At 58.9% G+C, this 27,310-nt stretch overlaps 1 protein-coding gene across 3 annotated transcripts in view; it reads left to right on the forward strand.

Moving 5' to 3' along the window:
• LMF1 (lipase maturation factor 1) overlaps nt 1-27,310 on the forward strand; it is an 89,981-nt gene that overhangs the window by 13,213 nt on the left and 49,458 nt on the right. For 2 of the 3 annotated variants that reach the window (XM_058711413.1, XM_058711411.1), the window contains exons 2-3: nt 1,002-1,311; nt 7,873-7,883. In XM_058711413.1, coding sequence (XP_058567396.1) covers nt 1,002-1,311; nt 7,873-7,883 — 321 coding nt within the window. Of the gene's footprint in view, nt 1-1,001; nt 1,312-7,872; nt 7,934-27,310 lie in introns of all 3 variants that reach the window. The other variant, XM_058711412.1, reaches the window with a different exon arrangement.

The following is a 27,310-nucleotide window of genomic DNA, read 5'->3' on the forward strand; positions in this document are numbered from 1 at the left end:
AGGATTCCATTTTTATATCTGTACTGACTCATTATGTAGAATTGTTTACAATTTTATTTGCCGTCCCACGGGACTTAATCTGAGTCTCCAAGTACTAGAATCCCACTTTCTGTGTGGCGCACGTCCCTGCGAGTGTGCTCCCGGGGTCTCCTGGCCTTCGTGCTGTTTCCTCCTTACTTCCCTTCAGACGCTTTAGCTGATTGCTGCTGGTTTGACCCTAGACTAGGGTCGCACGCGGTCCCAACCTGAACGTGACACCGGGAGCCTTAGCCAGTGTGTGCAAAACCGGCAACTAAGCCACCGCCACCGCCGTGCTCCGTTCTCCCCCTCGGTCTCACCCCTGCCCCGTGACGCGGTGGTCCTCACCCTGGACATTCAGCACTGTGGAGCTTTTTACAGAGTGCAGCTCGTGTCGAGGGTCCACGGGTCCCGTGGTGTCTGCGTGGAACTGCTCTGTGGCCACCTGTGACCCGGCTCTCTCCCCTTCGCCTTCCCGTGTGCAGGCAGGGGTGCCGTGCTCTCTCCCCCATCCTGTGGCGTCTCCGTGCAGACGCTCAAGTCCAGAGGATGTGAACGTGCTCTTGTAGGAGCGGGGCTTGTCAGAAACCAGCGGTTTGAACACGGTGCTCGTGACTTACACGTGAGCTGTAGCGTGAGCTCCAGGCCCAGGGTGGTCCGGGGGTGTGTGATGACGACAAACGCGGAGTGCGGTCTGGGGTTGCTAACCGGCCACTCGCCTGGGGCGTGTCTCGTGCACGCACGTACCACATGTGCAAGGAGACGCAGCCCGCGTGTGCTTGTGTACGTTTCACGCGTTCCATAGCTTCTCCAGACCATGGCCCCCAGAATTGTGAGAAACGCTCAGACCCCTCGCATCCCTGCTTTGATCCCAAGCCGCTGCCCAGACCCGGCCTCATCTTCCCGCCCGGCCGCGCCCCCTCCCACGGGTGCACACACGCAGCTGTGCTCCTGCTCACGGTCCTTTGCCCTGTTTCTTCCAGTCGTGGCGTTCCTGGTGGCTCTGCACCAGAACAAGCAGCTGATCGGCGACCGCGGCCTGCTGCCCTGCCGGGCGTACCTGGAGAGCGTCCGGCGGTACTTCCAGGGCCGGGGAGGCTGGGACGCCGTGAGCTACGCGCCCACCGTGCTCTGGCTGCTGGACTGGTCGCACATGAACGCCAACCTGGACGCCCTCGCCCTCCTCGGATTGGGCGTCTCGTCTTTCGTCCTGGTCACCGGCTGTGCCAACATGGTGCTCATGGCCACTCTCTGGGTCCTCTACATGTCCCTGGTCAACGTGGGACAGATCTGGTAAGTCAGAAGCCCTGGAGTCCTGCAGGCCAGCCGTGCCGCAGCGCGGCGTCCTGGGGATGTCACGGGCCGCGGAGCAAGCCAGCTGGGGAGACGGAGCAAGATTTCTTCTCACATGAGTGCAGGGGAGCATCACCATTCCAATTAGGCAGGAGCAGAAACTGCTGGTTGCCAGTCAGTCATGTTCCCAGGGCCTTTCTTCTTTGGGAATAATCACGAGTCGGTCGGGAGTGGCACGGCCACCCCAGAGACCCTGATGTCAGCCTCCTGCGGCCGGGCGTCCTGTGGATGGAGGGAGGGTCTCCGTGTGGGCTTCTGGGAGTGCTCTGGGGGCAGGGGGCGGGGGGGGGGGTCTTGACTCGGAAGCTGTTTCTTTTCCTGCTCTTCCAGCTTCTTCCTTGTTCAGGAGGAACCATTACCAGGTAGTGCCAGGAGCCACAATGAGGCTGGCCCCGCTGAGGGGTCAGGGGAGCCGGCTCCCGGGCCAAGCCGTCGGAGGAGCAGCGGAGCTCCACAGAGGCGGGAAGGCTGGGGGAGGCCTGCGGGAACCGAGAGGCCGTGTCCCGGGGCGGCCCGTGGTCCGGGAAAGGCTGACTGAAGTCGAGCGGCCCCGGGGCGCCGAGGGGTGTCTGAGCAGGTCAGAGGGATCCCCCTCGTCTTTCCGGTGCTGGGCCCGAGAGGAAGGGAAGACTCGCCTGGCAGAGGAAAACCCAGAGCTTTCTGAGAAGTGCCGGGGCAGAGCGTCGGTGTCTGTGTGCACGCGCGGGAGGGAGGGAGGGTATCGGTGCAGACGTACAGGAAGCAGACACGGAGCGTTGGTGTCTGTGTAGACCTGCCTGAATTAGACGTGGACATCCGCGTCTGCGTGGACGCGGAGGGGGTGAAGCGCTTCCGGGGCGTCCGTTGCGGTGTTCTGACCGAGGAGTCGTCTGTCCTCTGGGCGAAGAGTGTAGTCCGGTGGCCCAGCCGTCTGTGCGGCGCTGGCCCAGGATGGAAAAGCTTGTGCGGTCTTCCCAGGGTTGGGTTCCAACCCAGACAGTCTGCTCCTGTGCCCGTGGAGCTGACCTTCAGTGCTGTCTCGCAGGTGGATTTCGAACGGTCACCCCAGGGCTGTGGCAGTTGCCCGGGGTCTGTCCGGCGGGCCCCTCGCAGCTCCCTGTGGGCAGGTGCGCACCTGTTTGAGTGGAGTCTGGGCTGGACTTTTGTCCGGCCCGTTCCTGGCTGTGGGTGACCCCGCTTAGCACTGCACCGGGTCAGGCAGGGATGGGTAGCACTTAGTGTGCATGTGGAGGCCCTTCCTGCAAATCCGGGCTGCGGGAAAGAAGGCCATGCATCTCGGTCACCCTGCACACCCACCCCCGGGGCCCTCCTGATGACGTGTTACTGTTGTCAGCATGTGCTGACACCGCGCGGGGTCCGGGGGACCGTCCCGCGTGCCTCCTGCTTCAAGCAGCTGCAAAGCGGCTGTGCGGCGTGAGGTGTCCTTCTCGCCCGTCTGCTCCTCCCCTCGTGGGATTCCCGGAGGTCCGACGCCCCCGGTGCCTCCCTCCTGCCCCCGGTCTCCTGGCCCGGGGGTGTTTACTAACAGAGGGGCGCTCCGCTGGCTTTTCCTGCGACGTCTTCAGAGGCTGCTGTGTTTTGAGACGTGTGATTTTAAACCACGCCTGAGAAGGGAGCGTTCTGGGCCCCTCTGTCCCACACTAGCGGTTGGAGTTCCACACCGCGAGCGCCCGCTGCAGAGACCGGAGAGGGCGGCACGCTTCCTCTGGGACACGTGGCTTGGGGCGTGCCTTCTCGTGCCTGGCAACCAGAGAAAGTTGAACTGTGAAAAGTATTTCCTAGTCATGGCATAGAATGTGGCCAAGGAGGATCAACCCCATGTTTAAATTTCTGAAAACCACTTTGGGTATGTGTGGACAAAAATAGTCTTGTATTTTTCTCATTGGAAAAGCTATTTTGTTCTCCTTCCCTTGGACGTGTAAAAAAAAAAAATGTGCAAAATAAAATAAAACTACATTTTCTCAGAAATGGTGCATGAGATGTTTTAGGTGAAAAGTGAAAAAGAAAACAAAATCTGTCAGTGGAGACCAGTGGTTTACCTACCATGCCCGTGATGCCAGTGTCCACGGCCAAGCTGCACGCTGCTGTGGCACAGATGTGGGGCCTTGTGGGGCTCACGGGCACCTGCACCCAGGCGAGGTGGCTGGCGGGACTCAGGCGCCCTCCGCCTCCGAGGTATTTCCAGCTCCACCCTTGGCTCGGGTTTCCCTGACGGATGATAGTTTTGGGATCAGAGTGACATTGAAAACTTACCGAGTGAGGACCCCACTCGGGGGGAACAGGCTTTCTTTTTCGTGACACCCCAAATGACGGTTAGACACAGACCGTTCTTTGCATGTCCCATTTATTTAAAGTTGGGGAAAAAGAATATTTCTTTGAGGTGAGATACACAGATCATGGACGCTGTTGGCAAAACGTCTTGCAGGTGTCCAGCTGGCGCCCGGTGGTGGGGACGGGAAGCCCCTCCCCCCAAGGCAGGGAGGTGCCGGCAGGTGCACTAGGTGCTTCTCCACAGGCACCACGGCCCCGTGCCTGCCCACGTTTGCTCCTGCCCGGTGGCACTTGGAGTCCCCCGAGGTGGCTGTCGTGGGGCGGAGCCAGGTAGCCTCACGTGGCACCCGGCATGTTCTGGAACCGTGACTGCCCTTTGCCCGCTCTCCCGACTTCGTTCCTGACACCGCGTGTCAGGTGGGAGCTGCTGAATCCACTTTGTGGTGGCAGCGACCGGAGATCTTGTCGTAGGGAGAGTGGCTCCCTTCCAGGCGGTCAGTGCTCTGCAGATCGGTGGCCCGAGCCCTCGGATTCGGGGAGTGGAGCACCGATCGTGTGAAGTCCTTATGTTGTGGCCGCAGGAGGCGTAGCGGGAGGGGGACTGGGGACGCGGGGGCAGGAACGAGGGACCGGGGCGCAGGCGAGCTGGTGGCATGCCCCTTGCCGTGGGGTCCGTGCTCCGGGGCGCCCTCTCCCAGAGCTCCAGGTCCTGCATCCGTGTGGCCTGTGGTCAGGCGTGGGGCGGGCTGTGGGCTGAGGCAGCGCTCCCACGTGGGATGCTCAGCCACCAGACGGGACCCGGGCAGACCCGGGCCTCTGACTCTCCCCACGTCCCCCGTGTTTTACCAAACTCCACATCCTTATGATTTTACCCGCAAGTGTTTCTAGAACCTTCCTGTGCCGTCAGCACCCAGCGTGGCCCCGTGTTCACGACGGCCTTCGGGGCTGTGCTCCCCGCACAGCAGGGTGTTTTGTCAAGGGCACGCGGCTGCTTCATTTTGGGTCTCCGCTGCTCCAGTTCCGGGCAGTTAAGAGATGCTGTTTTCACATGTTGGGCAAATCTAAGGTGAGGATTCGTGATATCTCCATCTACCCGGCCGCCCCCTCCCCCCCAGCCTCACGGTGAAGACCTGGGCTGGCGCCAATGGGTTTCTTGGGCCCTGGGGGCCAGGATTTGCAGCCCCTGATAGGGAAGGGGAGCCCCAAGCCCCAGGAAGGTGGGACTGGGAGCCACTGGGCTGCGGCGGGCAGCAGCAGGGGGCGTGACTCCCTCCACTTTTTTGGGGTGCTGCTGGCCGGCAGGCAGGTAAAGCGGGAGCTCCCGTGTTTCTGTGCCTCTGCTGAGTAGAGGGAGGGATGCGGCAGGTGCCCGGCGGGCCTTCCTAGTGCGCGAAAGGTGACTGGGCCCAGGACTGCGTTCTTTCTGCGGGAGGAACTAGGGAAGCGGCTCAGCACCAGGGGCCCCAAGCCCCTGCAGGGCTTGCCAGCAGTCAGGGCGTCCCCAGGCCGGCAGGCCCCCGATAGGGATGCAGGACCAGCCCGTGTGAGGGCTCAGGCTTTCCAAGGACACACGTGCAGGGGTGCTGAGCAGCTGTGGAGGCCCCCTCTCCATCACCAGCCATCGAGTGTGGCCGGAGCAGGTTTTGATTTCCTGGTGCTCTGGGACAGGAGCGGTGTGAGGGTGTCCCCGCCCCTGAGACTGTGTGGTTAGGGGCAGAGATGACCTCTCGGTTCTGTTTAACCAGGTACAGCATCATCTGTCAGGGAGAGACAGGAGGTGGTGCCCTGGGAGCGGATTGAGCTAGAAGGGGCCTCAGATTAGGTGGCCGGCAGGCAGCCCCCGCCCCGCCCCGCCCCCACCCCCACCCCCACCCTCCACTGCCGAGCCCATGCCTCCTGGTCCTGAGACGCCTGGGCCTTGGTGCACACGTCTGAGCCCACCGTGCGCCCGTGCTGTCCTTGCTGAGAACTTGAGTTTGTGTGCCTCGAACAGTGCCCAGGGCCCCAGAGGTTCTGTCCAGTGGAAGGAAGCCGCGTGGTCCCTCCCAGGGCCCGGCCTGCGGCTGCCGCACGCGGTTTTGTTCGCTGCTGAGGACCCAGCAAGGCCGGATGCGGCTCTCCTGGCTGACGGGCACAGATTGGGTTTCTGCCTAGCAACTTCAGCTTTTCCTGTTAATGTGATAAGCTTCATCTTTGGAAGAACTATAGGTTTACAGAATGCAGAACAGTACGGGGAGCTCCTGGGCACCCCACACCCAGTTTCGTGTATTGTCAACCTCTTCCTTGTCAGACTGATACTGACCTCTTTTGTCCCAGGATCCCCCTCCCCCAGGAGCCACAGGACATTTGGGCGTCACATCCCCTTAGGCTCCTCTGGGCTGGGACAGTGTCTCTGACCCCCCAGCTTACAGGACTGGTCAGGGATGCTGTGGGTCGGGACCCGTCTGACGCTCTTCTCGCAACTGGGCTGGGTTGTGGGTTCAGGGAGAAGGCCACGGAGATCGTGCACCCATCTCGTCACGTCGCGTCACGTCACATCACACGGGTGGTCACTGCCACTGACGAGCCTCATCTGTGCCACTGCTGACCCTCCCCGCCCGGTGAGGTCCCTTGGGTGACCTTGTCCGCGGTGAAGTCAGTTTGTCTGAGTCCGGGCACACAGCCCAGGTGTGGGGCAGGGAGCCGGGTACTGGGAGGCTTCTGCAAGGGAGGCGGGTCTCCCGGTCACATCAGTGGGGACTTTGGGTGTCTGCCCTCTTGCTCTTGGGGCTTCACCATCCCGGGAACCGGTGACGTGTGACGAGACAGCTAGAGTTCAGCAACCGCTATTGCATGAGTTTAAGTGGTTTTAAAGATGGGTCTCGCTGCAGCGGCTCTTTCTGTCTCGGACGCTGGAACCTGCTAGAACCCTGGGAGCCCCGACCGTGACTTCACTCCAGCTGCCCCCCAGCATCAACTTTCCACCACGTCGGCTTTCCGATCCTTTTATCTGTGCTTTACTTTGGCAGTACTCCTCAAGGGCCCTTTGTAGCGAGTCAGGATGGCTGTGCAGCCGTCCCTTTCTCTCCCCACCTTCCTGGCCCCCAAAGAAGAAAGGATTATCTCCAGAAACTTGGACCGGCATCGGGGAGGCTCAGGGGGTCCTTCCTGCGGAGGAAGCCGCCTCTGCCATGTCCCTTGGAGAGAGAGGACAGAGCCTGCACTTCAAAGAGCGCCCAGAGCAGATGCCAGAGGGCCGCGGGGGGTGCGGGGGTCACGGTTGGGGCCACAGGGCGCGCTGCGTGGCCGCTCCCTCCGGACGGTGGACGATGCAAGCCTCGTTTTGTCCTAAACGCAGCAGCCCCCCGCAGGGCCCGCCACCAGCCGCCCCGGCCTGCACCCCGCCACCCACGTCCGCCTTGAACGTTGCCTGGGGCCCAGATGCGTTGACGGAGCACTGACTGAAAAGAGAGCTGATGCACAGACACGGACTCCTGCCTCTGTTCTGGGAGGTTCAGGGAGCGGAATGGGGCCATTTCCGTTCCGTGGGGGCAGCAGCCTGCGCCTGGGCACGCACTCCACAGTGAAGGCCGCCCTTCCTTGTAGGGTCCCCTTTCTGATAATCTGTGCTCAGGGTACTGGGTGCCCTTCGAGCTTTCTGATTCTAGGGTATGACATTCCATGGTGTTTGACTATGTACAGAAACTATTTACTGCCAGATATCCACTATTATGTTTCCTTTTTCCAAGAGATTTATTTTTTACTTTTATTTATTTTTGAGAGAAAGACAAAGAGACAGACATGAGTCGGGGAGGGGCAGAGAGAGGGAGACACAGAATCCGAAGCAGCTCCAGGCTCTGAGCTGTCAGCCCAGAGCCCGACGCAGGGCTCGAACTCACGAACCGTGAGATCACGACCTGAGCCGAAGTCGGACGCTTAACCGACTGAGCCACCCAAGTGCCCCCCTAAAAGATTTCTTGATTGGCCTGCTGTGAGCATGGGCTGGGACCCCGTATGTGGGGCAGGGCCTGGGCAGACAGGGCTTCTGGCCACACACATAGCACCTAGGGGGTCCCCCTTATGCCCACCTTCCCCACATTTAGTGCCCATGGGGTCTGTGACCTGACCCACGGTGTCCTGGGGTCACTGAAGTGGGCTTTACTTAGCTGGGTAGCAGGATGCTTTAGTCTTGCAAGTTTTTTGACAAAGCAAGGCAAAATTTTGATACGTGTTTCTCCTTTTGTTTTGTAGGTATTCGTTTGGTAAGTGGAAATCAGAAAGTGACGCCGTGGGAGTTTGGCATGTGTGTGGGGTATGTACCTGTGCGCTTTTTCTGCCTCTCGCCTCGCCTGAGAGTCTGTCACCACGTTGGCCGATGTCTGTGATCGAACCTGGAATCCTGGCCCACGCCGGCTTCCGTGCCCGGAGCGCCGGCCCGGTGCAGACCTGGGGACGCGTGACATTGTGGTGTGCTGTGGGTAGAAGGCAGCGTCAGACGGCTGGTCGAGTGGCCCCACCGCAGCGAGCACGCAGTGTCCTCACGGATCAACACTGTTCTTGGGTGAAGGTCAGGCCGTCCTGCAGGCCAACCCTTCTCCCCCCACAGGCCGCGCTAAGTGCCCGGGACACCCCTGGGCAGAGGAGGAGCTCACCCAGGGCTGAGGGCGGTGGGACAGCCCGCGGCGGTCCGATTTCTTTGCTCGGTAAGGGGAGGACGTCGGGCAGTGATTCCATGCCGTGTGGGTAGTGCTGAACCCACCGTGAGCGCGTGGGTAGCGTTTGTTCAGAGGCAAGGGGGCCCCCCGGTGGATAGGGCCCAGCACAGCCCACCTGTGGGTCTCACCTTCTCACCTGCTGATACACGGACACGGCAGCATGCTCCAAGGGGACGCGAAGAGCCACACACCCCACACCGTGCCGCCCTCGGCGCCCCAGCACGATCCCCAACCACACGAGGAGCAACGGGCCAGGACGGCAGGCCCGTCCTGGAGGGAAACGATCGTCGACAGAGGCCATCCTCAGGCCAGCCCAGCGCAGCTGTGGGGACTGGTGACTGCACTGAGGCCCTGAAGAATGAGAAGAAGAGCTCTCAGGAGAGAAACCGACGAGATGAGAAAAGAAGCAGACGGAAAGTCGAGAACTGAAAACTACGGTGTGTGAAATGAAGGACTTCCCAGAGGGGCTGGGTGACGGTGGCACGGAGTGGGGCCTAGAGCCCCCCCCCAGGCCGCGCAGAGCTCAGGCACCCAGGGGAGAGCTCGGAGGCTGGCGGCATGTGTGCGGAGCCCCGGCACGAGGGGCAGCTGGCGACGTCCCCACGTTGGTTGGAGACACGACTGCACAGATGCAAGAAGCCCGGGGAAGTCCACACAGCATGCGCGGGAAGGAAACTGTGTCTCCCGCGGCATTGGGTGGTGCTGACCGAGGGAAAGGGAGAGTCCTGAGAGCGGTAGGTGGGTCTGGACGCGGGTCTGGAAGCGGCCCTGAGGGCTCAGGGCCGGTGAGCGGGCGCCTCAAATGGAAGCCGGGAGCCAGGGCCCTGTGTCGGGGACTGGGTGCCGCCAAGGCACGCTCCCTGCCCCGGGTGGCCGGGAGGGACGGGAGGGAAGACCCGGCCTCTGGGAGGCGTGTGGAGCCCAGAGCGGAGTCCGCGGGTCAGCGTGGAAGACCGCTTCCTGTTCTTACTTCGTCTGCGGCACGCCTGACTGTTTAAAGCAAAACAAGTCATTTGCCTTCTGAGACCCATGACGCTCCCAGAGCGGACGCACGCGACGGGCCTGACGGGGCTCGCAGGGCGGCAGGTGGACCCGCGTGGTCGTGGGTTTCCATGCTGCGAGTGGAGCTGCACACCCCGAGGAGAGTGCAGGAGGGTTCAGGGTGCGTATTGTGACCCCTCAAGCAGTCACCGGAAACACGTGGAGATGCAGGTAAAATGCTGGACAAAGCGGTGTTCTGAGAAATCCAAGTGATCTGGAAAGACAGAGGGGGGCACAGGGACAGGAAGCGTAGCCCTAAAGACCACGTCGGCGATGGCATCGGCGTCACAGACTCACGTTCCAGCTGGAAGAGGAGATCGACAGAACGCCCTGATGCCATCGGACACATGGAGGCCTGGCAGGATGGCGGGGGGAGCACGGCCGGGACAAGGGCCAGAGGCCGGGGGCTGTGCTCGTGCCAGCACAGACAGAGGTGAGGAGCCGGCACGGCCAGGACACGGGGGACGTGTCCTCATTCCTGAGAGCACAAGCGGCAGTTGGCGGGGACGCAGGCCGTCCCCTGCGGGACCACGAGTGACGCAGGAGGGGTGCTGGCGAGGATGGCCTGAGGGGGCTGCCGGGTGTCTGGCTGAAGGTCCGGCAGGAAGCGGCCAGCCCGGGGATCGCGTATGTCCTGTTCAGGCCCCCTGGGACACCCACAAGCACACCAGCCCCGTCCTGGCCATCTGCAAGCAGGACGCTGAGAAGGAGACAGCGTCCCCCACAGCCGTCCCTCCCGTCCCACGGGGAGCAGGGGCTGGGTGCTGTGCGAGACCACCTCGTGGCCTGACCCACGCGAGCCCAGTCAGTGGAGCAGCTGCAGGGTCTGAACCCCCAGCGCCCGCTCGGGAGCGTGGGTCCGTGACTGGTTTCACCTTTGAGCCCGAGAGCCCGGGGGGTTGGCAAGGAGAGGCCCTCGCAACTGTCCCAGACGTGGCAGCTCCGAGCTCCAGTCTGCGGGCGTCCCTGGGCACGCGAGAAGGCCTGGGGCAGGCAGGGCAGGAAGCCGAAGAGGGTCTCCCTGGTGGCCCGTGCTGGAGGGAACAGACTGCCCTGGGGCAGGGACATCAAGCCCCGAGGCCCCGGGGAGGGGGGTTGAAGCAGAGGCCGTGTCCTGGGGAGGGGCCGCAATTGTGCTGCCACTCAGCTGCCCAGTGGGCTGGAGGGGGTCAGGAGGAGGCTGGGAAGGGCCCTCCTCTGCCGACGGGTGGGCAAGGGCCATGGGAAGAGGCTGCGCCCAGGCCCTGTGCTGGGGTCGCTCACAGAGCACAGTCGGTTTTCCGGCCAGATGACCCCGTCTCGCCGACCCTCCCTGCCGGACCACAGCCTCACTGCAGACGCTCACTTCTGGGTAATCACTTCCTCTCCGGACCCACCGTTTCTCTACACAGCGTTTGACCTAAACAAGAATTTCTAGATGTACGCACGCAGGGGGAAAAGGAGCCTGCAGGCAGCAGGGGTGACCCCGATATTGGAGCCGTCGGGGAAGGAAGGGGTGGGTCTGTCTGCCCCAGCAGGAGCCACGACGGTGCCCACGCACAGACCCACCGCCCCGCCCGGCCCGCCCGACAGAGCAGCAGACAGGGCCGGCAGGGGCGCTGGGCACAGGGTGTCCTTGCTGGCCGTGCAATGGGGCGGGGCGCACGCCAGCGGGGACAGCAGGCAGAAGAACGTTGAAGGAATAGAAGCCGAGGACTGTCCAGACCCGAATGAAAGGCGCATGCCACAGACCCTCCCACACACGTCGTGGTCGGACGGGTGAGGACCAAAGAAGACCAGAGCAGCTTCCTTGCGGCCAGCGGTGCCACAGGCACATCACCGCGCACCCCTGTCAGTGCCAGAGAGGAGGGAGGACCCCCCGGCCGGCCACACCGCGTCCTCAACAGGAAGGCACGTGCGGGCTCTCCCCGCTGCTCTGCCGGGGCTGCTGAGGGGTTCTGCAGGCAGAGACGCTTGAACCCACAGAAATGGGCGCATCAACTCGAAGGAAGAGTGTCGGATTCTGGCAAGAGGAACACGAACACGGACTGTTTCTCCGATCTTGAATTACCTTAAAAGGTGGGTGACAAAGCCGGAGTCGAAATTTAAAATCGAAAGTGAGGCTCTCCGTCTGCCCTGGGCCCGTGTCCCTCACCAACTTCTCAGCCAGCCGGGCGCCCTCGGTGTCAGGGGCGGCCAGCTGCGTCCGCGTGCGGCCTTCCTTCTCGGGCTTGTGTCTTGAACTTTCCGGCCAGAAGAGAGCAGGGATGGTTCCCCGTCCCCCTTGCCCGTGGAGCGCTTCTTAACCGTAAGAGCGAGTTAGTACCCTGCCAGCCTCGTGCGGTTGGGAGCAGGGGAGGCTGGAAGTCTGGGCGTGAAGTTCGCCGTCGGCGTCGGCGAGAGCGTTAGGGTCCACGTGACTGCGAGACACTCCTCCAAGAAACCTGCTTTCTCCCTCGCGTCTTGCTAAAATCTGCTTGATTTACCTGCGGCTGCAGGAGTATTGTTGTTTTCCGGTTGTGACTGAGACCCGGCAGACCCTAACTCCTTTTCCAGGTGGGAAAAGCCCCCGCGCCCTGAATCCGGGGCGGTTACCATAGCTACCATAAAATCGGCGGTCATGAAGCCAGAGGACGCGCTCGCCGGTGGCGGTGAAGCGGCAGGTATGGTGGCCGAGGTTCGCGGCCTGCCTCCCCCCGAGGCGACGAGGCTTTGGGAGACCCGTGCCGGCCCCTCTGCCAAAGCCCCCGCGCTTAGGAGAGCTGCGTGGGGAGGGGGCCGCAGGAGGCCTCACGTGGGAAGTGGAGGCAGAGCCCAGAGCCCCAGCCCCTCCGGTCCCCGCGGTTGGCGGTGCCCGAGCCTTGCGGGCATCTGTGAGGCCGCGAGGGCGTCCTCGGCGGGAACACTGGCGTCGGGAGACTCGGGCAAACAGCCACCGTTTTGCTCCGAGTTTAAACGAGTCTGCCCCCCATCTGTGCATCCGTGGGCGCTACCTGGCGCTCATGAGCCCCAGCTGTGTCGCCGGGAGCCGGTGGCGCTGCTGACACGTCTCCCGTGGAAGCAGGCCCCCGAGGAAGAAGGCGGCGTGTGGGGTGCGCTTGGTGCGGCCCCTCGGCGTCCCAGGCTGCTCTCTCCCTCGCTAATCTCACAGGACGACAGCCACCGGCCCGGCCACCAAGCCCCAGAGCCACCAAACGGAAAGGACTCAGGCCTCCGGGCGGGGGCCCGTCGGCCTCACCTGGGGCTGCCCGCAGGAACTCGGTTCTTACGAGGAGCAGGCCCTCTGGGCCTGTGTGTACGCGCCGTTCTGGGTTCGTTTTAGTTACATTTATCGTGTCTCTATTCTGCAAAGTGGACTTTGACGAGGCCGCGCCCGCACTGGGTCTCGCGCCGAGCGCTAAGCTGCATGGGGTACACGTTCCCGGAGAACTCGGGCCCCGGCCCGCGGCCCCCGGAGCTGCTCCGTCACCAGCCGTCGTGGGGCGGCTTGATGAGAGTCAGGTGAGACCAGGTGCGGCTCCTTAGCCACACCTGCGCCACGGCAAGCGCTCGGCAGCCACGTTGGGCACGCACGGCACAGCCCGCTTCCGCCCCCGTGGGAAGTTCTGGGCGCTCGTCGGCTAGGCCGTGAGTGGGCACGGCTGTTTACCTCTGCGGACTCAAGCTGCCGCCTTCTCTGACCCTGTAAGGACGTGGTAGGTGAGATATAACTCCCTTCGGTTTGGGAGGAGGGCCGCGGGGCCACGTCCTCTTTCTAGCGCCTTCCCCTTGTTCAGAACGACCACACGTTTCTCAGGATGTCCAAGTGTCTGGAACATTTTCCACGGTCCTGAGGGCCCGCTCCCCATCGTCAGTGGCACCTGCTGCTGTCCCGGGACCCGGGCCCTGGAGTGCCTGTTTGCAGCCGGCCGGGACTCCGGCTAAGGTGACGGTCAGGGCAGTAGGGCTGTTTGCTCCAGGACACATGAAGGCCACTGTTAACCGGGTGCTAGGAGGCTGCTTTGCCGCTTGTTTCTCTGCCGAGGCTCTCCGTGTGGCTGTGCCTTGAAGGCCACTGGGTTGGTAACTCTTACTTCAAAGAGTGGGTGTAAAGGTAATTAATTCAGGTCCCCTGTAAGTGCTGTTTCCTGCTCCCCAGCGGAAAGTGCTCTTTGATGATCATGAGCTCAGGGTGGGGCCCTTGCGCTGGCCTTGAAAGCCGTGTAGCAACCAGCAGGCCGGGCCGGCTGGTATTTCCGGTCTTTTCTGCCCAGAAGGGGCTGCTCTTGGCCCACAGCCTCCCAATGTGGCCTGAGGCCTGATGGCCACCTGTTTTGGGTGAGGTGGGGACCCAGGAAGGGCCCCCTGTCCTCGGGACTGAGTCGTGCGGCTTCCCCCCAGTGTTGGTGCCGATGCAGGGCTCCACCCCTCCGGGCCTGGGCCGGCCGCGGGCACCAGGGGAGGCCAGCTGGCGGCTGCAGAGGGGACAGGCCCCGTGACCAGGAGCTGAGCCATCACAGGGCCCTTGTGCCCAGACATACACATGATGAGACCTCTCTGCTATTCGAGGCCCTGAGGCTTCTGGAGTGTCTCCGGCCCTAGAAAGGATCCGGTAACTTGGATTGCGATTTTAGCTTGAGGGACCCCAGCATGTGCTGGTGTTGGCCTCCAGGCGGTCTCCCAGGCAGGTCCGGGTCCCCACCTCCCCCGACACTGATCTTCTACCGGGAGCTTCGGGAACCTTGGTGTTCACGTGGGCGTGTGCTCCCTGAGCACGTTCGGTTTACGCCATAGTCTTCTTTCAAGGGGGTGGTATTTCCGTAGCTTTTCGTCATTCTGCCTGTGGCCGCACGGGCTGTGTTTTTTGTGTTTTGGTGCTGTCGTGGTTAAGGTCCTTTGTTGAGGGGCGTGGAGATCTGGCCCCTTCCTTCCGAGGCTCAGCAGCCCAGCTGGGGCGGGAAACAGGTAGAAACTGATACAAGCCCCTCAGGCCGCGTGAACACTCCAACGTTCGTTAGTGCCGTTAGCGCTGCCGGGACAGTGGGCAGCTGCGGTCCCAGGCCCGCTTCGTTTCCTCAGGTGCGGCTCGCGGCTTGAAACCTCACGCGGTGCTTGGCCACGGGAAGCAAGTCAGCAGCACGGGTCGTCCTGCGTCAGACCGCCCAGGCACCCGTCCCTGGGGCGCGAGGGGTCTGAGAGAAGGATTCGGGCGGGCTCCACGGCTCGGGACGTTCCTTTGTAGGAAAAGAGCATTCTGTTCTCACTGCAGGCCCGTCTGGCCGAGAACAAGATGCGTCAGCGACGCTTGGTTTCGGAAAGCAGCTCAGTGGATGAGCTACTCATTTATCCTGGTGTGCTGAACGCCGGGTGTAGTCCTCACCGGCAGGGCCGGCCACGGGGCCAGGAAGCAGGACCCTGAAGGAGATTGGGGGCTGACCGCCATCTCCTGAGGCCAGGAGGGCCGGATGGCAGCAGGAGGACCGTGGGTGGGCTATGGGGACGGGGGGCGGGGGCACCGTCGGTGTTTCGCGGCACTCAGAGGTGCAGGTGGGGCGCACACATGCCGTGCGGGGCGTCAGGGGCGAGCGAGTCCCTGCAGGCTGTGGCTGTGCTCAGAGGAGCAGCCCCCCGGGCGTTTGGCACTCTCCTCCGGTCGCTGCTGCCTCATTAGGTGCGCTTTTCAGGCAGGTCCTGTGCTGGCATCGGTGCGAATGCGGCCTGGACCCTTGAACTCCGGTGTCTGTCCCACCAGCCGTCGTGAACTAAATGCTGCTTGTGACCCCTTACCCTTGCTGCTCTTAAATTCGTGCTTTAAAAACAGCTTAATGAGGGGTTTACTGGTCCAACTGGAAGTTTTTATTAAAACCTATTAGTGCTGGAGCGGAGCTCGCCTGCAGGAAGCGATTAGACCGCCTCCGAGGGCCGGGCGGACTCTGTGACAGCAGATCCCACCAAACCGTCTCCAGACCCTTGTGTCCCAGCTCTGCGCTTTGCCCGGATCTCATATCCTCTGCTCTAATTGATGGTTCTTCTTTTTTTTCAACATTTTTTTAATTTATTTTTGGGACAGAGAGAGACAGAGCATGAACGGGGGAGGGGCAGAGAGAGACGGAGACACAGAATCGGAAACAGGCTCCAGGCTCCGAGCCGTCAGCCCAGAGCCCGACGCGGGGCTCGAACTCACGGACCGCGAGATCGTGACCTGGCTGAAGTCGGACGCTTAACCGACTGCGCCACCCAGGCGCCCCTAATTGATGGTTCTTCTAATTCCCTTCCCAGCCCCCAAGCCCGAGAAAGCAGTTTCTCGTAATCGCATTACTCCCATAATCAGAGGCAGCCTCTCCTGTCCTGGCCTGTGAGCTCGCCGGGCTGTGCAGCGTCTCGGGGGCGTCTTTCCCTGTGGTTTCCGGGGTGCTCGGGCTTGACACAGCCACTCTCCTCGCATGGCTCCATGGGTGTCCGCTCACACTCTCCCCGCCAGTGACACTGGCCACTCAGCATTGTTTGGATTTGGTCTCTTGTCCGCTCGGGTCCTTAGGAGGGACAGAGAAGCCCGTGCCAGGTGGTCTTTAGAGCTCCCGTGTGACCTGCGTGGGCTGGGAAGCATCTCAACTAGCAGGCATAGCCCTTTCCAGAGTGAGAGGAACCGTCTTGAATGGCTTCTGCCCTTTACCCACTGTGAAGCAGCCCTGGCTGGCCACGACCGCCTGAGAGGCCCAGAGACCTCCTGTTGTCGGCCCGTGTTGGGTGTTCTCCGTAGTGACCCGGGCTGCCTGGAATTTCTGGTGCTCTCTCCATCAGGGTCTTGGGGCTGGTCCTGATCCAGGGGGAGCATTGTTTTCTTTTTTTTTTTTTTAATTAAAAAAAATTTTTTTTAAATCTTTGTTTATTTTTGACAGAGAGCGTGTGAGCAGGGGAGGAGCAAAGAGAGAGGGAGACACAGAATCCGAGGCAGGCTCCAGGCTCTGGGTGTCAGCACAGAGCCTGACGTGGGGCTCGAACCCACGAACCGTGGGATCATGGCCTGAGCCGAAGTCAGACACTCAACCGACTGAGCCACCCGGGTGCCAGGGGGAGTATTCTTTTTTTTTTTTTTTTTTTTTTTTTTAACATTTATTTATTTTTGAGACAGAGAGAGACAGAGCCTGAGCAGGGGAGGGGCAGAGAGAGAGGGAGACACAGAATCTGAAACAGGCTCCAGGCTCCGAGCCGTCAGCACAGAGCCCGACGCGGGGCTCGAACTCACGGACGGTGAGATCGTGACCTGAGCCGAAGTCGGCCGCTTAACCGACCGAGCCACCCGGGCGCCCCCAGGGGGAGTATTCTTGCCTCATTTCCGCCCCCACCGGCCCCGCCATCCTCTCTCTGCCCGGCTGGCTCTGCCGGCACACCACTGTTCCCTTCTCCGGTCCCTGGGGTCACCAGTGCAGGGAGACCATGCTCCTGGAGAGAAGGAGCCGTCCTGAGGGGCTGCGGCCCCGGGGGTCACTGAAGGCGCTCCTGGCTGTGACCCACGTGGCACAGTTGTCCCCCGGGGTGTGCAGTGTTCAGCCCAGCGTGTTGAAGGGGGAAAGTCAGGTCTGGGGTGCCGGGGCCCCTTTGGGCAAGTCTCTCAAGGTGCTGGGTTCTCCTCCCTCGTGTGCACGCACTGTACATGGTGCTGTTTTCCGGTGTGGTCTTTTGCATCTTCGGTCTGCTCCTTCCCCCCGGTAACCCCTATCTTACCGTATTCTCTTACCCTGACGCCTCCTCAGATCTGTGTGCGAACACATGTGCACACACGCTCAGGTGAAGGTCACCGCACACCCAGATGGGGCCGATCATGGGCCATTCTCTTCACTTAGGACTATCTGGTGAGAATTACCAAGACCTAGAAGAAAATCTGTTTTAAAGACCTTTCTTCCTTACGTGATCATTAACATTTTGCTTATTCTCCATTTTCCCCGTCACATCTAGCTACCCATTTCTATTTCTGAAACTTGCTTATCTCTTTAATATGCAGAACTCTAGAATAGAAAAGAAGCATTTTGTTGCTTTTATTCACACTTCTGGTTCTGAATCCATGTGGGTGGCTTTTGTCTGCAATGCTTCTAAATTGCCTTTTATTTTTATTAAATTGTGTAGATGTGGATGTTTGACTAGCATTTGCTTGTGGGGGGCTTTTGGATTTATTTCCAATGATTTGAAATAGAAATGTGGAAAAGGGTTTGTATCCAACTTAAGACTTTAGAACAGGAAAGTTGTTATAGATTAAATGCGGCAGAGCCATGTGCTTGGGAATTAATACAGTGTCTCTTGTCAGCCCATGTTTCTGATGGTGACGTCACGTTTGATGAACTGTCGAGTCTCCTGGATGCTGGTCCCCTGGGGGTTGAGAAGCATGGTTTTATCACCACCCTGTTTTCTGGAGACTTGCTGAAGTCCCTGCGGCCAGGGTCTGTCCGACTGCCACACACTCTTCCCCCACACCCTCCTGCTGTTACCATTATGGCTGCATGCTATTCAGAGTGGCCTTTCCACCCCTACTCCCAGCTGTAGTTCTAGCTCAGCTCCTGGGCAGTACTGAGTGCTTGTCTGTTCCCTCCTTTATCCCTGTGGTCAAAACAGCCGTAGGTTGTCTCCATGGTGGGTCTTTCCAAATAACTGGTTTTATCTGATTTTTTAAAAAATGTGTTCTAGCTCATTAATTTTTACTTCTTATAGGTTGTTTCCTCTTTCTGGGAGGAAAGGGTTTATTATTTCCTAAGATCTTGAGTTGATTGTTTAACTCATTAATTTTCCATCTCTTCTTACCTGCTAATGAAAGCATAGAGGCAGGTGACCACTCCCCTCTGTGTCTCTGGCCACCCACCCTGCCTGTTTGAGACCCCAGTGTCTTCCTGATAATGGCACACAGTATACTTTTATAATTGTCAGTGCTGATGTCTCTTTGCTCCAAGTGCTGTTTAGAGAAGAGCTTCCACCGTCCCAAGCCCTCAGGGTTTTGTAGGGTACCTTTTGTTGACCAGTTTCTGATTTTATTACACTGTGAGCAGATAATTGGGCCTTAAGATTGTTGTTCTAATTCTAAGAAACATTAGAAATGTGCGTGGACTAGGAAGAAATTGTATGTCACAGCTTATAACAAAAACAGCGGTGTCTTTTACCTCTGCTCACCCCCATTCTGTTTCCTGGAGCAACTCCTTTACTTTTTTACCATTGCTGGTATTTATCTCCATATTTCTGAATAATACATTTATGGAGACTATTCTTGGTGTATCACTTAAGCTTTTTTCTATATTCTTCCTATTGTGAATGATAAGGATTACTTTCCCTCCCATATCCTTCTCTTTCCCTCATCTCAGTACAAGTGTGTCACAAATATAGTATATGAAATTCATATTCAGTCTTTACATTGTGTAAATGTCATCTGCTGAGCCAACAGTAAATTGTGCTCACTTGTTTCTAGTAACTCGTTGTTTTCCCTGGAGTTAATAGTTGCCTCTTCTTTTTTGGTTTGCTTTGTTTTTCATCTCTGATCATGCTTTAACATTTCATTCCAAATTCACCAACACAACTGTTTGACTTCTTCCAATATGATTTTTACTGAATCAAACATATTAGATAATCTGTCACTTCCTTTCCCCATTCCCCACCCCCTTCATAGAGATTTTTTCTTGGGAACTATTACCACCTGGAGTGGATGCTTTATAGGTCTCTGGATTTGGAGACTGCGGGGCAGGTTAACTCTTTGCCAGATTGGGTACCACTGACCTATTTGTCCTTCTTCCCATCTTCGAGATCTTTATAGTTCACAGAGACAGGTACCTGCAGTTGTGCTGGGGTAAGGCTCAGAGACACAGCCACTGGTCCACAGCCTTCTTCCCCATGTATATTCTAGAGCATTATTCTTCCTTAGGAAGAATCATTTTTAAGCCCATGTTTTGATCACATTTTTTTTTTTTTATCACATTTGATCTCATCTGGTCATAGCTAAAAGCAACTGGTGAGATGGGTCCTTCCCTTTACTTCTGCAGCATTAGCAGTCGCCTGTCTGAGGCAGGAGGAACCATTGCCCCCATGCTCCTTCCCTGCCAGGTAAACACTGATGTGTCCTGAATCACAGTGAACAGCTGGGAGGCCAGAGAATGGCTTTGGTCTCCTCAGACACCATTGCAGCCACTGGCTGGCCTGGAACCTCCAGAGTCTGGCGTGTGTCCCTGGAGCTTCCTGGCTCCGATGCCCCATTGTTGGATGCAAGAGGAACACAGCATCGGCAAGCCTGACCTTTGCCAACGCCACTAACAGGGAGAGGCATTGTTAGGTTAGCCCTGGAGTAGCAGCTGTGTGCCAGTTTCTTTTGTGAATGCTTTGATATTTTAAAACAGAAATTTTAAGCGAGGAAGCCATGCTTTGTTGCTGTTACAATAGCAGCTCTTGTCTGTGTGGATTCATTGAATGGAGACACTGATACCGGTGCAGTTTTAGTGCCATTAATAGTGCCTAAGTGTGTACAACGCATCTCTTCTTAATGGCTTGTGTCCTCTTACTGAGAATTTTATACCTCTTTTAAAGCACGCTCCCTGTACTTACTATGGGCATGTGGTTGGTCTCATATTTAAATACCTTTGGGGGCGCCTGGGTGGCTCCGTCGGTTGACCGTCCGGCTTCGGCTGAGGTCACGATCTCGCAGTTCGTGAGTTCGAGCCCCGCGTCGGGCTCTGTGCTGACGGCTCGGAGCCTGGAGCCTGCTTCCGATCCTGTGTCTCCGTCTCTCTCTGCCCCTCCCCCACTCACATTCTGTCTCTCTCAAAAATAAACGAACATTAAATACCTTTGACAAGGAAGAGCACTGCTGGTTTTCCATTTGGTATTAGCCTTGATGAGTAGCTTTTGAACATTTGGAAGACTGCCGTGCGGACAGGATTGTGATTAGTTTTTGTACCACATCCATTCACACTTGCCTCCACACTGGCTGCTCCCACTGTGGGACAGTGGCCCCCAGGGCCGCATGCCTCCCTCCAGTCCACCTCCTGCACCTGTGCAGCCGTGCTTCCCAGCCCCGGGCCCGGTTTCATTTTTCTTCAACCCGCCACCCTCTGACGTGGGTCTTTGCGTTATCTGTCGGCTTATCATCTCTCCACCTGCCTTCCTCTCACCAGAGAGTCCGCGCATGAGGGCTGGGGCTTCACGGGGTCCCCCCACCACCACAGCACATAGGACGGGGAGGAGCTCGATCACAGCATGGCTGGTCCCCGGTGAGCCTGTGCACGGGTCCACACTCGGATGCCGCAAGGAGGCAAGCAGTCTGGGTTTTTCTAGACTGGCACATTCTTATGTTGTCACTCTTGTCAAGGCCGCTGGCAGCTCGGGGCCCTCTGCTCGGTGGAGGGTGTGACTTGGTGTATGGAGAAAACGCATTGGTTTTCTTTCGACGACGCGTCTCCGGAACTCAGACCGCCAGCACAGCCGCAGCACGCGTTCTGGTGCTTCTGAGAGATGGCTGCGTTGAGGCACGTGCGGCCGTCGTCCGCGACGTGGCTGGCCCGGCAGCGTGGCAGCCCCGGGTCTGGGCACACAGCACCTCCTCCTGCTCGGCCCTGAACTGGGCGCAGAAGCGCCGAGCAAGAGGACCATAGTCCGTTGGCTGAGCGCAACCGGAGGCAGAGCACTGACGGTGGAGCCAGAGGCAGCCTCCGAGGCGCCGTCTGAGGTCCGTGCTCCTCGGTAGGAGCCACGGTGGATTCGGGGTTAGCAGTGGCACGGCCACACTTTGGTCCCGGGTTTCCAGGCTGAGGGGGGCTCCCGTACAAGGCAGAGCCCCCAAGACCCTGTCCTCTTCATGACGGCCAGGCGCGTGCCCACCCTGGGGCGGGGCCCAGCCGGGCGCGGACCCGAGGCTGTGGCTTGTCCCTGGCGAAATGATGCCAACAGGACCTCTGAAAAGGTGGTCCTGACATAGTTTCTGACTCAGAAATGTTGCAGAGTCCCCGTCAGCCTCCGCCCTGCGTCCCCGCAGGTGGCACGTAACTGGCGGAACAAAGACGTCAGCACTGGCGGGACGGTCAGCTCGACGAGACCGTGGTTGGGTGTCTCTAGCTTTCCCACCAGTGCCCCCCAGTCCCGGGGCCCCTCCTGGGCCACACTGCACATGACGCCCCGTCCGCTTTGCCCTCTGGGGTCTGTGCCAGCCTCCCGGACTCTCCTGACTTTGACAGTTGTGAGCAGTTCTGGTCACTTACTTGGTACAGCGTCCCTCAGGCTGGGTTTACCTGGTGTTTCTCGTGACGAGACAGGCCAAGTGTGTTTCCGGGTGTGTCCTGTGTCGGGTGCATTTTCCCGTCCCTCCTCTGTCCTCCGGAAGCCGGTCTCTGGGCCCCGCGACCCCAGGGGAGGGAGGACTCAGCGACACCCTTAAATGACTTGTGTATGTACATTAAAGCCACATAGTCGCTACTGAAAATTGGGGGAGTTTCTTGAAGTTATGCGATTACCCTGTTTCTCCTTCAGGGTTTGTCCCCTGACTTTAGGCTTCCCTGTGGCCGTCATTACTGTGACGTCCTGGAGGTGATTTTCCGGTTTCCATCATCCCTTCTACTGTTGTGAATTGCAGTTCCCCTATGAGGAGGAGCTACCCTTTCTCCCCCATTTCTTTACTAAATACTTGTTTCTGTCGCTGCGGCTCCTCATTCTATTCTCACAGACTAGGATCCAGCACCACGAGGACCTGCTTTGGTGCTCATCGCCCAGCCTTAGCTGCGGGGAGCCCCGAGGCTGGCTGCCACACCCTTATTGAGCACTCCCCCCCCCCCCCCCCCCCCCCCGCCCTGACTTCCCAGCCCTACGGGAGCTGCAGGCCCATCCGGTGATTTCCCTTCTGTAGCCCTCGATTCAGCTCTTTCCCCAGGGGCCTTGCTTCTCTTTCACGGAGAACGGTGTCAGACACCAAGATCCGGGTGCTGGGTGTGCTCGTGGCTGACGGGGTGACACTGCTTCTCTGCCCCACGCCGGACAGAGCCAGGAAGGGTGTGAATGCTTACAGCGCGCCACTGACCAGCAGCGAACCACTGTCAGGACCTAGATGAGCGTCAGAGGCCTGACGCCGCGTGACAGGAGCCCATCTCAGGTGCCGCACACAGCGTGATCCTGGCTGGGGGCTGGGGAGGGGGCTGCCCTCCCCAGGGGGGTCTCTCGGGTCTACACCTGGGTCAACACCACGGAACCCAGGGCAGGGAGTCTACGGGAACGGTGCGATGCTCATCAGTTTGCTCTGAACCTACAACTGCTGTAAAGTAAGAGTTTAAAAGTACACAGCACGAAGGGTAAGTTTTAGCACATTAAATCTTTAAAAAGCCACGTGTGGGGAAGCCAAATATGAACTATAACAAATGAACCTGTTGATAAACATGCAGCGTTCACACACACGTATGTGCGTGCTCTACCTAACACGTCTTCTACGTTACATGTTGTGTTTGTGTTATGACGTGTGCGTAGGCATCTACTAAGTAACTGCACCGAGGGGTTGAGGAAGGTGTTTTCACGGCGTGCCCGGGTCTGGTACGCAGATGCGTGAGACAGCGTGGATGTCACGGTTTTATCATCAGGAGGGGTGTTTTGAGAACAAACTACTAAGCCACTGTGAACAATTCAGCCCAGTGGTGACGAGAGACGGTTGTCAAGCCGACAACCAACTGCTGTATCCAACAGTGGCATTTGGAAGGACTGTCTATGGCAGCGCTGGGGGCGGCGGGGCAAGTGGGGACTGCCGGGAGCGCAGGACTCGGTGCAGCCTCCTTGGAGGACGTGTGGCTGCCCAGTTACACATGCGCCTGCCGGTCACCAGCCTCACTTCAGGATGTTCTGCGGCAGGATTAGGCTGTGCGGACAAACTGCGAGGGGCTCACCACCGTGTTCGTGGCCGGAGAAAATGGAAATACACTTGAAGGTTCAGCTGTGGAGAATTAGTTAAAATTACATCTCTGCATTACCAAACACCACGATGTAATGACACACAAAGATACTTAAGATATGTTAAAATGGGTTTTAAATTGCATATACTACATCCCATTTTTAAAAATACTTTATTTTTATTTATTTTTGAGAGAGACAGAGCGTGAGCAGGGGAGGGGCAGAGAGAGGGAGACACAGAATCCGAAGCAGCTCCAGGCTCCGGGCCGTCAGCACAGAGCCCGACGCGGGGCTTGAACTCACGAACCACGAGATCGTGACCCGAGCCGAAGTCGGATGCTCAACCGACTGAGCCACCCAGGCGCCCCTAAAATATTTTAAGTCATCCCTAAACACAGCATGGGGCTTGGAATCAACCCCGGGATCCAGAGTCACATGCTCTTCCGACTGAGCCAGCCAGGCACCCCTGCAATTGGCTTCTACAAAAATCTTCCAAAATTATTTTGAAGTATATGATCAGGGAATTAGTAAGATTTACCTCTGGGTGGTCAGACTGCTTTTCTCCTTAGTTCCAGTTTATCTTCAGTGAACATCTTTGCTTTTGATTAAGGAATAATAAACTTGTCTTAATATTTACTGAGTTGCTTCTAACAAAATGAGATCAGTGGTGGATCAGATGTGAGCAGATGTGAGCTGGGCACAGGACTGGAGGAGCCCGGGTGGGGGCGGCCAGAGGAGGAGAGGGAGCCAGTGAAGCTTTGCCTGAGGGGCGCAGGGAGGTCCGCTCCCAGCCAGGTGCCCTTGGCCGGGTGAGAAGTCCTTTCCTCTCCTGGGACCGGGTGCTTCACGGTGCTCGTGGCTGGAGGTGGGACAGGGGTGGGGGTCGGAGGCCGGTTCTGAGCGCAGGGACTGCGGTGGCCTGCCAGTGCTGGGGGCTTGGGAGGAGTGAAGGTTTTCGGAGGACCGCAGGGTGTTGAGACCAGGAAGGGACCCTCAGATCGGTCTCCTGTCTGGACGGGTCCGAGCTTGCCCTGTGCTCTGTGTTGCTGCTGGCAGGAGACGCTAGACGCAGGCGGTGCCTGGAGGGTCCAAGGAGGGGTCAGGGAGTCCTGGGCGTTGACTAGGTGGGGAGGGGCTGGCAAGGCCGGAGAGACGGTGGTCTCCGTCGAGCCAGAGCCACGGATGAGGGCCAGTGTGGGCGTGGGAGTCCGGGTGAGTCCGGGTGAGGAAAGCAGGACAGCGAAGTACTTCCTGACCGATATTTAGTGCTGCGGGTGCTCTGGAGTTGGTCCCCAGAGCCGGGGGAGGCGGGGAGGGGACGCGCTGCGTGGCGCCCGGTGCCTCCGCCAGCCGGGTGAGGTTACTGCCCTCCTGTCCACTCAGTCTGTGCCGTGTCTCAGGTTTTGTGTGTTTGGGCGGCAAGAAACCTCCTCCTATCTGAGTGAGAGCTGTGCGATGTGCCTCAAAAAAGGCCAGGGCTTGGGGATGAAAGCAGCGACTCAGGAGACAGGAAGCCGTGCTTCTCGCCACGCCAAGTGGCGCTCTCCAGGCCTCAGAAGTTTCCGGACTCCCCACGGCTCGGCCCCTTCCCAAATTCTAAGCACGTATGTGGTTCTGTTGCGAGACTCGTGCGAAGGTCCCGCCTCGGCACGGCGCCTGTTCAGAACGCACACCACGGCGCAGCCCGCGGGGGAAGGCTCGCGCCCGCCACCCCATCACGTGGCTTCGGGACCCGGTCCGGGATACTTGGCTCAGCATCAGCAAATGGACAACTCTCTGGCTTTTTCCCCGTTTTGATCGTGCCAAAATCAGCAATTACAGTCATAATCCCCGAGGAAAATAACAACTGAGAAAATAACAGGTGGGCCCGAGCCCGGGGCGGGTGTGAGCCCCAGGGGGCTTTGCATGTGCAGGCCCTGCGCTTTGGGCAGCACGGTGCCGCCTCTCACGTGGCCACTGGACTGGAGCAGAGTCCTCAATCTTCTTGGGCGACGTGGCTGTCGTGCGCCAGGCTCCTGGATCCTCCCCTTCCTTCCTTCGGGCCCCATGTGACACCCCGTGTGCCCTTCTGTGCAGAGAACACGCTTCTGCCCTTTTCCTGCTCCCACGCCAGGCCGTCCCGGGGCGGCCGTGACAGCTGGCACACCACCAGCCGTGTCTGCCCACCCTTCAGCCCCCTTCGGAGTCTTTGCCTCCTTACAGAAGCCAGTCCCTCTGAACATGGGTCTCCTATCTCGGAAAGAGAACTTGTTTTCCGAGCTGCACCTGAGCGGTCTGGGTAGCAGAGGCCCCCTGCTCCCACACCGTGGCTTTCCGCTGCCCTCCTGGCTCCTCTTCCGGGAAACGCGTGCTCGTGCCGCTGGCCTGCATGAGACTCGGGCATGTCCCTCGATGACGTGGGATTTTCTCCACGAGGCTTTTAGATATCTTAACAGACTTAGGAGGCTTTTAGATATCTTCTTAACAGACTTAGTCCCATAGTCGCTGTAAGTTTGGCTTCTGGGACACGTGGCAGTTTAAAACATCGCAGTTCAGTGTGTTGCGATTCACGACCCTGCCGGCAGTCCGTCCTGGATGTCCCCGTAGATGCCGATTCCTTGCTCTGTTTTTCTTCAACTTTTGATTATGAAAACCCTCCAGCGCGCACACACCATCTCCGTGTTGACGGTGACCCTGAACAGGCAGCGGCCCGGGCTTTGCTTACTGCCTCCCTTCCTGCTCGGCCGTGACGCGGATCCCACACGCTGCTCTTCCACCTGGACGCGCTTCAGCACGTGCCGCCCCGGGTGGGGTCTGTGACCATGCACCACCAGCACACCTGGGACACCGGGGGAGGGGGGGGGAGGGGGGGACACCTCCCACCTTCAGTCCGTGCTCGGGGACCGCCGGCTAAGCAAGCGCCTTTCCTACGGCCCCCGTGTCCAAGTGCGCACCGACACGCCCGATGGGTGCCCCCTGCAGCCTCTCCACGCCCCTCCCCCTCTGTGCTCCAGACAGGACTTGTGTAGTCCTGCACAGAGTAGACTGCTCTCCAGGCCTGGTGGGCCAGCCACAGGGCTCCCGGCTACTCCAGAGTCGGCCTTGATTTGGGCAGGAACGTTTTGTGGGTGCCGGGACTTGGGTCGCTGCCGGTCAGAAAGCTCGGGCCACCTTTCCTCTCTCTTTGCGACAGTGAGATTGCTGAGGCCACCTGTCACCAGCCTGACCTGTCCTTTAGCAAGTTCTCGGTCAGCAGCAGTAAAGGGCCGGTAGCCTTGGTGGCCAGTCTGGAGCTCACGTTCTTGTTTGTTTTTTTTAATGGTTATTTACTTTTGAGAGAGAGAGAGAGAGAGAGAGAGCGAGCGCTTGCGAGAGAGGTCACGTGCAAATTGGGGAGGGTCCGAGAGAGGGGTTTTGCAGAGGGGCAGACAGAGGATCCAAAGCGGGTCTGTGCCCACGGAGAGCAGCGAGCCCGATGCAGGGCCCGAACTCTTGAACCACGAGATCATGACCTGAGCCGACTGAGCCACCTCGCGCCCCGGAGGGTGTGCTCTGTGCTCAAATTCTGTCACTCTGCTTTTATCAGAGTTTTGCTCGGTTGGTTGGTTGACTTTTCTAAAAGTAACTTTCCTTCATCAACTGGTTGCTCTAAATCTTGTGCCTCTGAAAAACTCAAGATAAACAGGTGTTCCTTTCCCTCTTCAGCTTTTGTGACAATCCCTTGGCCCCTGAGCACCTACAGGAGTCCTTTTAATGCCATTTGCAGTTGCTGCTGATGCCGTTTGATACTTGAACTCATTTTCCGTATTTTGGTTTAACTTTCCATGTAGGAGATCATATTTTTTTTCTTCTTTAGGTCTTAGAACTTTTTATTATTTTCACAGTGGCTAAGGATAAGTGTGATTAGGACTCTTAAAATCGTGTCATTACGGGGGCACCTCAGTCTGGCAAGCATCCCATTCTTGACTTCGGCTCAGGTCATGGTCTCCTAGTTTGTGCGACCGAGCCCCACATCAGGCTCCATGCTGACAGTGCAGAACCTGCTTGGGATTCGCTCTCTGCTTCTTCCCGTTCGTGCGTGTGCTCTATCTCTCTCTAAGTAAATAAAC

The sequence above is a fragment of the Neofelis nebulosa genome, chromosome 18 (assembly GCF_028018385.1).
Source record: "Neofelis nebulosa isolate mNeoNeb1 chromosome 18, mNeoNeb1.pri, whole genome shotgun sequence".
Lineage (NCBI taxonomy): Eukaryota > Metazoa > Chordata > Mammalia > Carnivora > Felidae > Neofelis > Neofelis nebulosa.